This window comes from Rhipicephalus microplus, chromosome 6 (assembly GCF_043290135.1).
Source record: "Rhipicephalus microplus isolate Deutch F79 chromosome 6, USDA_Rmic, whole genome shotgun sequence".
NCBI lineage: Eukaryota > Metazoa > Arthropoda > Arachnida > Ixodida > Ixodidae > Rhipicephalus > Rhipicephalus microplus.
Window position 1 is genome coordinate 40,147,350 of NC_134705.1, and position 12,032 is coordinate 40,159,381.

Genomic DNA, 12,032 nt, shown 5'->3' on the forward strand with positions numbered 1-12,032 from the left:
ATACAGAGCCAAAAGCCGCTGCAGGAAACTGGATTGCGAATCGTATTGAGACAAAATATTTTATACATTTTTGTTTTCTTTGTTTCATTTCTCTAATTGCTCTTGTGATGGCGTGGACCGCGCTTCGTGATCTCATGTACCGGCGCACTGTTTTTAAATTTAGTATGGCGCACGATAATACATGATTGCGTGCTTTTTTTAAAAAAGGTTCGCGAGTATGGCAGCAACACTGCAATGTCGGGAAGAGGCACGGGGAAGAGGATAGTAGTAGAACCAGTAGCAGCTGCATGCCCGGGTTGAGCGACTGATGCCCAGATGGAGGAATGTCATCCCGATGCCTTTTGTGTTGGCCGTTCTGGCAGTTCCGCCGACTTTATAGAAAGAGACGACCCCGTCGCTTGTCCTCTTCTCTTTTCCTTCGGGCATCAGCGACAACATTGACGGACGACGTGTTCGACTTCACCGTGCACGTGAGTATAGGTTGGTTTTTCATTCGAGTGAATTCTTGTTCAGATTTGCAACTTGTCGACTTCATCCTGATCTCCTGTCACCGGCAATAAGTCACATACGTGTGATATTTAGGTGAAATAAATGATAATGCACATTTTCTGCTCCATTTGCGTGACTTAGCTACACCAGGACATGAGGTAAAGCCTTTGTCGCCTAGCCACTAGCAGGCAAGATCGATCACTCGCATCCTTCAGTTCACGAATCAGCGCGCCTGCCTTAAAATTAGTAAGCTGCTCGCAAAGAAATCTTACCGAGGCAATTTTGTTTTCTGTGAACAATGCACCGTAGATTTGTCTTGAATAACGAAAAAAAAACTTGAAAAATAAATGTCGCGATCTTTTAGAAAACGCCGTGTCTAAGAGCTAGACGCGGCATTTTGTAAAAGGCTCATTAAATTCAGTATGTTTTCGTAGTTTCTGCTTGAAATTATTATTGTCTATGAATTTCATGGCCCAATCTTTTGCTTTGGCTGAAAATCTCGGCGGCAAAAACTTTGTTCAGTGTCCCTTTAAGGGCAGGTGTAGATGCCATCATTTCAGTCGCAAATCTTTTTGCTAGTCGGTCGGCTGGTTAACAATAAGGGTACTAACTAGAGTTCCAGATTTCATCAGCAACACATCGTCATGGCTTCATCAGATGCTGCATTATATACATTCTATCCTCATTTTTAAATAGGTGTACCGTATGGTCCACTGTTACAGGAAACAAGCGAGCTCATGGACAGTGAGCCATGTGGTGCTAACTGGCAGCGAGGCTTGTGAATGGGACGCATGCGCATAGAATCGGGGTGCGCCCAGTTTTGTCTGCCATTTCTCCGCCTGTACGCATGACAGCATTGGAAAGCGCATCCGTATTTTAGCTGCGCAATTTATCTAGCCCAGTGCCTCCTGCTTCAGGGATTTCCTGTGAGCACAAAAAATGCATGGTTTTAATCGTTGCTGCAGTGTTTTGCAAGTTGTCACCGTAAAGCACATCATATTTTTCGCATAATGCTCGCTGCAACTAGCAAGTTTCGATGACTCAAAATGCTGTTCAGGTCTGATGTAGCAAACATTTTAAGCTCGTCCTCGTGACCATGAAATATTGGTTTATTAAATAATGGAAGGCAGAGTTGGTATCAGTTGATTTACAGTGTGAAAATGAAAAGTGCGAAGGGCCGTGCCTCGCAAGTAAGCCCCGAGAGCATGAGCAGAGAAGTAGCAGATGAGGATGCTCATGCGCTGCATTTCCAAATCTCACCAGCACTAATGCTTGACGGACTGCTGGCCACGCACTAGCGTGTTCTTTCTGAAACAGGACTTTGGCCCTGTAAGCAAGTTCTTGAAGGGCATAAGTAAAACGTAGAATGGGCCCCCTAAATGCACCCATCTTTGAACCATTGGGCTTATGAATTAGTGCCCTTTTCCAAATACAACTATTCTGAGCTATAAATTGTGACAGAACAGTGCACGAAGTTTAAAAATGGGAAAAAAGTCTTTAAATGTCCCCTTTATACATAGTGTTCTTGTGATGTCACTTCTGCCGTTGTCGCCCTCTCCCGCCATGCCCGGGTAACTCCCTGGGTACCTACGGCAGTTCACGTGCTGCAGTGCGGTTTGTTGGGGGCTCGTCATCTGTTGCTGTGAACGATGTGGAAGCATTGTGGTTTTTTGTTGTCTTACTTCAACGAGCTCATTGGATTAGGAAGGCCTCGCTCGTTCACTCGATACAAGACCAGATAATCAAGATGTGCGACACATATACCAGCCATGGCGTACACCGGCTGCCCGCCACAACCTATGAGGGCCTATTATCTTGCTTTCACTACAAATTGCCTGGCCCAAAAACAAGTGAAAGCTCAAAATCGCTCGAGCCGCAATTTTAAGAGTGGATGTGCGAAGCGCAGCTGCTCCCATCGAAAACTAGTCGTGCAGAGCTAGGCAAGTTTACAAGAGATATGATATTATGAATATATTGTCACGGCCTACGCCACCAAAGTAGCAATGCCCCCCCCCCCCCCCCCCCCCCAAGTGTTTTAAACAGTGCTGATGTTGAGCTTGAGCCTCTTTGATTGCAATTTGTGGAAATAGTCGAGGAAAATATTATACAAGGCAGATAGCGACTTTGCGTGGTGTGTGCCGCGGTAATGCCAGTCATCACTTTATTTTTCGCGTATGCTTTAACACACTTTTCACTTTGTATTTTGCTTTTGTTGTACGCTAATGTACAGTGGAGTCACTGAACATGATAGAGACCGTGTATAGAATTAATTGACTAATTAAAAAAAATCCTGACGCCCTACTTGAACCGATCGGCTATACTTCAAAGTGAACTAATATTGTTTCCCATTCTTTATAGTTTGTTTCAATGCAATACCAAATCTCCGCGATCGCCATCACGATTTTAACCGCCTTCCTTGCCATCATGATTTTAACTGCGGACAAGTTTGTATGTACAGTATCTTGGTAAGCTATATCTGTTTGCAGGTAAATGCTTGGCTATGGCACTTACCCGTAATGAAGTTGCACCTGAAGATGCAAATATTGCAAAGTTTCTTCAAGTAGCTTTTGTTAATCTGCACCAGCCAAATACGCTGGTACTTTTAGGAAAATCGGAATGTGCGTTCTCAATTTCAGGTTATAACTTTCAGCGAAGAAACACCCTAAGCTCTGCTCCCTCTGCGTGGACTACTAAATCAACTTGCCTCACTAGCAGCTCATAATTTCTCAAACTTGCATCGTGAGGCAAAACTAAACGGGTGCAAGCACGAGGAGACAACATGGCAGTTGTAGGCGATAGATTCGGTTGGTGCCCGGGCATGTTGGTGGCGCATTTCGGAAGTGACGAAAAGGCGCTGCGAGATGCACGTGCACACTTTGTATAGTTGCTGTATTGGACAGCAAACTTTTTTTCTTATCTGAGCAGTTTTACCAAAGGAAGCTTCATCATATGGCGTGATAAATGAAGCGAATCCACAGGTTGAACTACATCATAGCCTCGCTGTGCTTTTGTACTTTTTTTAGCTCGCAAAATTTATTTGTACATATAAGTGACAAGTTGCCAGTAATAAGGCAGCACTTGTTTCTTTACCATATGATCATCTCCGGTGTGCTGCTGCCTCAATATTTCGAATTCTAAGCATTTACACCATTGTATGCTAACTTTTCCTTCAAAGTGAGACAAGCCACATGTGTATCGTAGCTCAAGAAGCATGCCAGTTTTACGTACTTGCAAGGTAAACATCAGAAATGCACAGTTGATCAAAAATACTAGTTTAATGGTGCATCTACATAGCAGAGCACCTGTGGCACCTTGGGAACAAGATAATGCCACATATGTTACAAGAGATAATTAAAAAAGACAGGGGACGTTCCGTGAACAAATAGAAACAAAAATAAAATGGCACGTGGCAGCGAGTGAAGGTGGGAAGGGGGGGGGGGAGCCCGTGGGACTTCAGCGGATGAACGTAAGGTGTGTGTTTAATATGTGGAAGAAAAAAAAAATTCAAAATTTTGGCGACTGAAATGAGGGTGACTTAGTGAGTGCGCTCATGACGAGAGTAAACACGGTTATTATTTTTTTTTTTTTCAAATCTCTTTTGAAAGCCACAAAAAATCTGTATGTGGTGCAGCCTAACAGAAGGTCTGTGAAGGCAAATTATGAATTCGTCGTAGTACAAAGGCCTATTTTTTTTTTTTTTCCATGCGCACCATCCCCGCCGCGGTGGTCTAGTGGCTAAGGTACTCGGCTGCTGACCCGCAGGGCGCGGGTTCGAATCCCGGCTGCGGCGGCTGCATTTCCGATGGAGGCGGGAATGTTGTAGGCCCGTGTGCTCAGATTTAGGTGCACGTTAAAGAACCCCAGGTGGTCTAAATTTCCGGAGCCCTCCACTACGGCGTCTATCATAATCATATAGTGGTTTTGGGACGTTAAAGCCCACATATCAATCAATCAATCATGCGCACCATAAATAGTGCTCAAAATTTAATTGCGTATGTTGTTTTCATCCTCGCTGTATTCCGTGCTGTTTATGATGTAAAAAAAAAAGTAGCACGCTGAAGTGGTGCTGCTTTTGGGCAACAGTTGAAAATGGCGGGGTGCATGAATGCGGAATACTGCCGCTTACACTCAAATCACTCTTGTGGTCACCTCCCACTGTTTGCAGCATGTGTTGTGTATACACAGCTGCATATTTCCTAGCTAGAAAAATTTGATTTTAGGTGTTTCACGCCATTTTCCATGTAACTATTCCACAATTGCACACACTGATCAGCAGGCTTTCAATTGCGCTGAAGGACACAGGTGCCATAAAATTCATAGTCGATTCTTTCAAGAAACTGTATGTAAAGGCTGAAGCTTCATGCGTACATACACACACACATACCATATTGTTTTTTGTACTTTATGAAAGCTGCGAAGGTCTCATGTGCCTCCAAGCGTAACCTGTCTTATTTATTCTCCATCACCGCAAAAGTTTTGAGAGTTTCAAATAAAAGTACTTTGCGCATGGCCACTTTTGGGTAATTTTTTTGTGTAGGTGTTATTTGAGCAGCCTACAGTGTTTACTTTATAAGCCTGTATGTATATGTTGCATTATAAGGATGCAGAATGTGTGTAGCTGTACAATATAGATAAAGTGTAAAAATTAAGTGTGTCTATTGTAGTGTTCTTGCAACCAATCTTACCCCCGTATTCTAGAACGTCCCTCCACTCAACGCTTCACCTTCACTTGAGATGGCTGATGGGAGCGCCGTCTCTAAACAGAGAAAATTGCTGCATGTAAGCAATAATCTGCTGTGATTCTCGAGTAGCGCAGCGTCGCTTTCAAACGATCAGCGGCACAGTGCTCAACTCTGTCAAGTGAAGGGTGAAAGTCGAGTCGGAGAGCGTTTATGAATATGGGGGTTAGTTTTTTTGTCTTGTTAACCTGCCATTAACACTGGATTGATGCTACTTTGCTCTAGCTGTACAGTGCTCTCCAAGGCTCAAGGAGGCACCGCACGGGGAAGGCTCGGAGCAAACCATGCGTGAGTTTCCTTTCATTGTTACACTATGCACGTATTAAGTGATAGACTTAAATGTATGCTATTTGTATTGTGCAAGTTTTTGGGGACATACAACTTCCAACACTTATATGTTCTGACGAAAATCACGCAAGAATGAGAGAAGCTTGGGCAAAAATTATGCAAGAGTGTAAGAAGCTTTTGCAGAAGTCTGTGGAATGAAGTTTTGAAATTTTGTGGCAATGTGTCATTGTACAGTGGTCAACAGTCTTGCTCAGCATGCTTGACTGCAGGGCTCCCGGCTGCACAGGCGCATCTACGGAGTGCCTGATGCATGATGAGCCAAATGTCAGCCTGCACACTGGTGCCTCTTATCCCCGTTTGTCTGTTACATCAGTGTCTCTTGTAAAGGGGATCAACTGTGCTACCTTTTTTTTTTTCGAATGTAATGAGTTCTTTTTCCAGATTATTGTTGTTTTAAGGTAGAGCCTCACATTTCTATCAAATACTGAAGATTCTATTTTTCCTTCTAGATGCTATGAAGTCACTCCTTGTGTTACAATAGAGTGAACACTGTTATGAGAAAAGCTACTTTATGGAGTTAACTCACTCCATATTGACTTAACACACAGAATTGGTGAAAACTACACTCCATTCCAGCTGCATTAGGAATAATATTCATTTGCATACTTCTGTTTCTTTTGTTTGTTTGTTGGCTGGAGGTTTGGAGTATAGGGTGGCCAGAGGGCACTGTGTAGTCTTTCTTCATCTTCCCAATTTTGTGAACATCAATTGATAGCCGTATGGGAAGCAGCCAGCATGCTGAAACAGCGGTGCAAGCATGCAAGATGTTCACCATTGCATGCAGTCAGTTGCTGTGAGCAACCTACTGCATACAATTAACTGCGAGTGGTGAACTAACGCTGCACTATGTGTGCCTCCTGGAAAGCTGCAATGGTAAAGTGCCACAATCGTATAGTAACATGGATAACATCGCAATATGTTTGTTGAATAATTTTGCAACAGAATCAATGGAGTTTTGGATAAATTTGTGTATCTGCCTGGTTCATCAAAGCTACAGAGTCAAATGCGGTATATACTCGCGTATTATGTGTTTTTTGTCAATCCGGTCATGTGCAAAGCTAGTAGGAATCGCTGGCCTAAAAGCTCAACTGGGAATATATGTTGCAGGCGCTGTCACAGCTGTCTCAAAGCGGATTGTCATTTGTTTGCTAAGCCCGTTCAAATGCCCCCATTTTCTTGAAGTTCTTTTGAAGAGTGCTCACAAAAACCAGTTCCCACGACAGGGTTATACCAGAGAACATAAGTACTCTCCAATATTTGTCGGGAACCCAACGTAAAGTAAGATGCAGACAAGGAAGCGCGATGCCAACACAGTGCTGTGTGTGTCGCCCTTCATGTGTGTGTGTGTCCATTCCTTGTCCCAGTCTTCTATTGCGTTGTGTTCCCTTCGATATCTAACCAACACACCCAAGCTTCTATGCTAAGTCTTATTCAACGAACTCTTCTGCTGGCTCCCATACTGAATATTGCATGTCGAAGAACTCCACGCTGATGTGCTTAGCGGTAGCACGGTTTCAGTTTTCTTCAGTAAGCTTTATAACAGCAATCTGCCTCGTATATAATTATTGTAGCCTATCACAAGGAACGGTAAAAACGCAATGGCCAGATGGCGAAACCGAAAAAAAAAAAAAAAAAATGAGTGCGAAAACCTGCCTCATCTAGTTGATGTGACAGGTCCTTGCACGTGTTCAACATCTGTGCTGTGTCTCGGGAATACATTCTTGCCGTGGAAGAGGTGGGAAGATAGGAGGCAAACCTTTAGGCATTTCGGACTACACATAAACATTTTTCAGTTTTCAAGTTCGATATTCTAGGGAAAGCATAAAAGTTCATGGAAGAAGGGACCTTGCACTCAGTCCATTTTGTGTAAGACTGCACTCGCCTGCTCGACAAGAGATGTGCCTGACCAGAGCATCATGAAGTCAAATGTGTCTGTGTGTGTGCTGGCAAGGTGGCTCGGGCTGGTTGGGGAGGGCAAAGTATGCGAGCAAAAAGTTTCTTGTAGTAAAGCAGGCTGGCTAATTATACTGGTGAGCAAATTATGTGAGGATGCAAATTGTGCGAGTAAATATGGTATATACTCTTGTATGTTGCAGCTCTATTGCTACGGATCCTGCGGATCCAACTTGGCATCCGGCAGCAACAAAGAGAGGTTCTGCAGGAGGTGCGACAGCTGAAGCACAAGGTACGGCTCTTGTCCGTGGCTCAGCACGCCCAGCCAGCACAGCGCCCCTCTGACCTTCCCCGGCTGCCTGCTGGTACAATTGGAGAAGTGGAGGCAGCAGAGGCAGCTGTGCAGAGTAAAGCTGTGGCTGCGGCTTTGGTGTATATTTTTTGATTTTTAATATGCCTATGTAACATGCAGAAATTTAGTACTGCTTTAAGATACTGTGTTTCGGGAAACAAACTAGTCAGGTTATCTCATTAGCCACTGTACTACAGTCGAATATAAATAATTCGTACTCAAAGAGGCCAGAAAATTTGTTCAAATTAAAAGAAGTTCAAAATAATGAAAGTTGCCGTAATTACTTGAATCTAACACGCACCTTTTTTCCGGTTAAGAGAGTTCGTAAAATCGTATGTGCATTAGAATCAAGTACGAAAAAAAAAATGAATATGGTCATTCTATTGCCATCGCCACTTACAAAATGTCTGCCCCCTACGTGCGTTGGCATGGCGCGTCGGTCATTTCTGCCTATGTGTTTCCCATGCGCGGCACTTCATACGTGTGCTAAGGAGTTCGTCATCTTGTAGTACATTAGCATCGACGGCATGGTAGCGCCGACTCCAAAAACTCGACGAGTGCACCACAATGCTGCTTCTAAAAGAAAAGTCGTCGCGTGTGCCGGAACGGACAGAAATCGGGCCGCATCGCGGTCATTCGGAGTTCCCGAAACGTGCGTGCGGGACTGGCGGAAACAAAAGCAGAATATTGTCGACGGCAAAGATTCACGCAAAGGCTTCAGTGGACCACAGCAGGGTCGGTTTCCACAAATTGAAGAGCTGCTCGGCGAGTATGTGATTAAGCAGTGAGCGGCACAGCGGCTCGTGACGACAGAACTGCTCAAAGTGCAGGCTATGCAGTTAGCGTTAGAAAAATGGCTAATGCAGAGCCATTTTAAAGCGAGCAGGTGCTGGCTAACGAAATTTATGAAGAGAAAAGGCGAACGGGCATATGCCGGAAGTTGCCGTAGGAGTACGAAGAAAAGCTTCAGAGTCTTCAGAGGTTCCTCCTAAACTTGCGGCACAACAACGGCTACCTGCTTGGGCAAATCGGGAATGCCGATCACACGCCTCTTTACTTCGACATGCCTGGCACCACAACCGTCTAGGAGAAGGGGGCGAAGCAAGTTTGTGTACTGACATCGGGCGCGGTAAAACTAGAGTGACAGCAATGCTCTGTTGCACGTCAGATAGGCATAAGCTTCCCCCGTACTTCATATTTAAACGGAAGACGCTCTCAAAAAGAGTCGTTTTCGCGAGTGGTGTGATCAAGCGGGCCAACGAGAAAAAAGGGTGCGCGTTGCAACCGGTGTCTTTTTTTTTTTTTTTGGTCGTGGAAATCGGGCGCGCGTTACAATTGAGGGCGCGGTAGGATAGAGTAAATACGGTACACGAGCGGAGGGCTCACCATGCAGTGTTGCATGTGCATGGAGAAGTTTTATTCACAAATTACAGGACATCCGTCATTAATTAAAGTAGTCAATACATGTCTGTACACGTTGGCCTTGCAACGAGTCAACAAGTTTTGCGTGCAGTTGGCAAAGCATTTGTACTTCGGCTTCAGTATTCTCCTGGCAAAAGAAGTTGCGCGCGGCAATGTGCAGTGCTGACACTCTTCGAAGACAACTGTGTTTCCACTGTTACCATCTGCGCTGCAGCCGGAGCGTGGCCAGCACATGATGAGAATGAAGGAGCGTCTCCACCTGGAGAAAAGCAGATCGGCATTCGAGAGAGAAACACTCCGCGGCAGCTTTTTTTTTTTCTCTCTTCATGCGCGGTGTTGAAAGGAGAAGAGTCTCTACATAGCAGGAACGAAAAACAGGAAAGCGTGACACCGGCGCGTTGCAGATCGGCATGAGAGAGCCAATTCTCTGCGACAGCTTTTTTTCCCCTCTTTCTCTTCATGCGCAGTGTTAAGAGGAGAAGGGTCTCTACGTGGCAGGGACGGAAAAAGCCGAAGTGGGGCACAGGAATGTCGCAGATTGGCATTTGGCAAACATTCCACCGCAGTCTTTTCTGTCCTTTTCTTCATTTTCTTCTTCAAGCACAGCGATGAGGTGTCTGAAGTGCCACCGCAAAATTGGGCGGGGTGCTGAGAGCATTTTCGGAGCGCGGTATAGCTTTGATAGGACCACAGCGTCAGTTCGAATTAGGTGTGTTGGAATTAATGAGATTCGACTGTATTTACTATAGTCTGTAAAGTCCGAGTGAACTGTCCTAAGCTAGCAGACGATGTAGGCGGCATCGTGTGTTTGATGGGCAGTGACTAGCAATAGCCTGCTTAAAACAGACATTCAGTAATTTTGTTCATTTATCACCCTATTTCGTGTCCGCTGCGGCTCTCTACTTTGAGCTACAGTTCACCCTGCCTTGTGTTAGCCGATTTCTTACTTTTTTAAAAATCTAACATGCACCCCGCAGTGTGAAGAAAAATGCACCTTTGTTTATTGTGATGAGATTTCTATAGCGACATGCCTCTTTGTTGGCTATCACAGAAAAATATAAACAGCAAATGGTGCGACCATCTAGTGCGACCTTTATTTTTCTATCAGTTTCATCTATGACCAAGATTTGGTCGCTCTAAAGTTGCCTCTTAGTACGCCTTGATCATGTTCATTTATCTTGTTGTGCTCTGCTTACAATGCATTGATTAAAAACATGTCCAAGCTTCTTTTTGAATTCCACATATTTTATCGTTTTTCACCTGTAGAAGCTACTCCTGGTCAACATTCAGGCAAAGACATTGTAACCTCGAAGAAACGTGTATTGGAATTTGAGCACTGTACAAAGTAATTATACTATTTCATAGCTAGAATCAATGTTTATTAAGGGTTATAACAGTGTTGTATTTGATTTCATAACAGCGAAACTGCATTCAGAGAAGCACTCTGAAAGGTTCTCACACTGAGTGTGAGAGGGCTGATGTGGAAACCATTTTAGGTCAAGTGAGTTGAAGTTAGCGTAAAAAAACAATGAAATGTTGTGATGCCCAAAAATTCAAGTTGTTGTTTTCAGTGTCCTCTTCTTGCAGATTTTTATCATGAAAACATTTCGATGTGCTGTTGCCTTTACCCCATCTATGCTTCTTGCATTTTTTTTACAGCGCAAGCACCTCCTGCAGATTGGGGGACGTGGCCTCCGAGAAATTGGTGTGAATGCCATGAAGGCTGTATTGGCACATGACGTGCAAGTGCTGTACAGCCTTCATGGCAGAAAAGGGAAAAGGGCCTTTGTGAACCTGAGGCTCTGTAGATTAGTGACAGGTTAGACTTGTTCATTGTTTTATGTGTGTGTACCCTTGTGTATTCTCTGTACTGCAGTGTTTCATGTGTACTATGGTCTTTCTGTTCTTGTATGCAGATGTCATCTGCCAAAAAGCAGGGTGCGACCAGGCGGAGGCCCTCAACTTTATTAAGAGGTGGCTGCCAGGGTCTGTGATCGCTGTGGGGGCAGGAAGCGGCGCTTCAGAGAAGCATTTGTTGTGGAGCAGCCCGATGATCCCCACTCTCAGAGTGCAGATTATCGGCTGCTCGCGGCAGCTGGCTTCCTGCCCAGCCACAGCAGCCAGAGCCTTGACAGCACCACTGTCACTGTGCCCCCAACGCAACCTGACCTGCAGTAGAGCGGGCCTTTTTTAGTTGTGTATATATATTTTTCAATGTATACATTTTTTGTTGTACCAAATAAATAAAAAAAAACAAAGAATAAATAGTCTGCAGACTGTCGGTGGTGCACTGTTCGGCTAGCTTATGCTGATTCGGAAGCACCATCACCATGTTTTAGTTACAAAAAAATGCTCTAAACTATGAATATTCTCGATTACTATGTGGGGATTGCAAGTGGGGGACATACGCTTTCAACATTTACTTCCTAACGACTTTTTTTCGATCTGCTGTACCAAATACCAGTACCAAATAAAGCACTCGCTATTGCAAAAGATAAACTGGTAAAAAAATAAACTACACTTCTAGTGTTAGCAAAGGGAATGAGGTATAAAAGAAATAGATCGAGTAACTGCTTTCAGTTCTCGGCATTCAATTTTGTGTTGCCCCAAGTATACAGGGCTGCAAAGCTACAAGAGCGGGTCATCGAGGCATATTGTTTAAATCTTCTGGTAAGAAAATTCCCTACTAATAATGGTTACATAATGGCAAGCCAATCAGTAGCCAATATTCGTCGTGCAGGAGAAATCGGTGTAATAACTGCATTTCATTGGCTGCAATGTGGCCCTGG

At 44.2% G+C, this 12,032-nt stretch overlaps 1 protein-coding gene across 1 annotated transcript; it reads left to right on the plus strand.

Moving 5' to 3' along the window:
• The first annotated feature begins 335 nt into the window (after positions 1-335).
• LOC142765239 (uncharacterized) lies at positions 336-11,508 on the plus strand. The gene is made up of 5 exons (XM_075865927.1): positions 336-470; positions 5,454-5,516; positions 7,673-7,761; positions 10,903-11,062; positions 11,160-11,508. Exons 2-5 carry the CDS (start codon positions 5,513-5,515, stop codon positions 11,435-11,437), a joined length of 531 nt encoding a protein of 176 aa, XP_075722042.1. The 5' UTR covers positions 336-470; positions 5,454-5,512; the 3' UTR covers positions 11,438-11,508.
• The last annotated feature ends 524 nt before the right edge of the window (positions 11,509-12,032 follow it).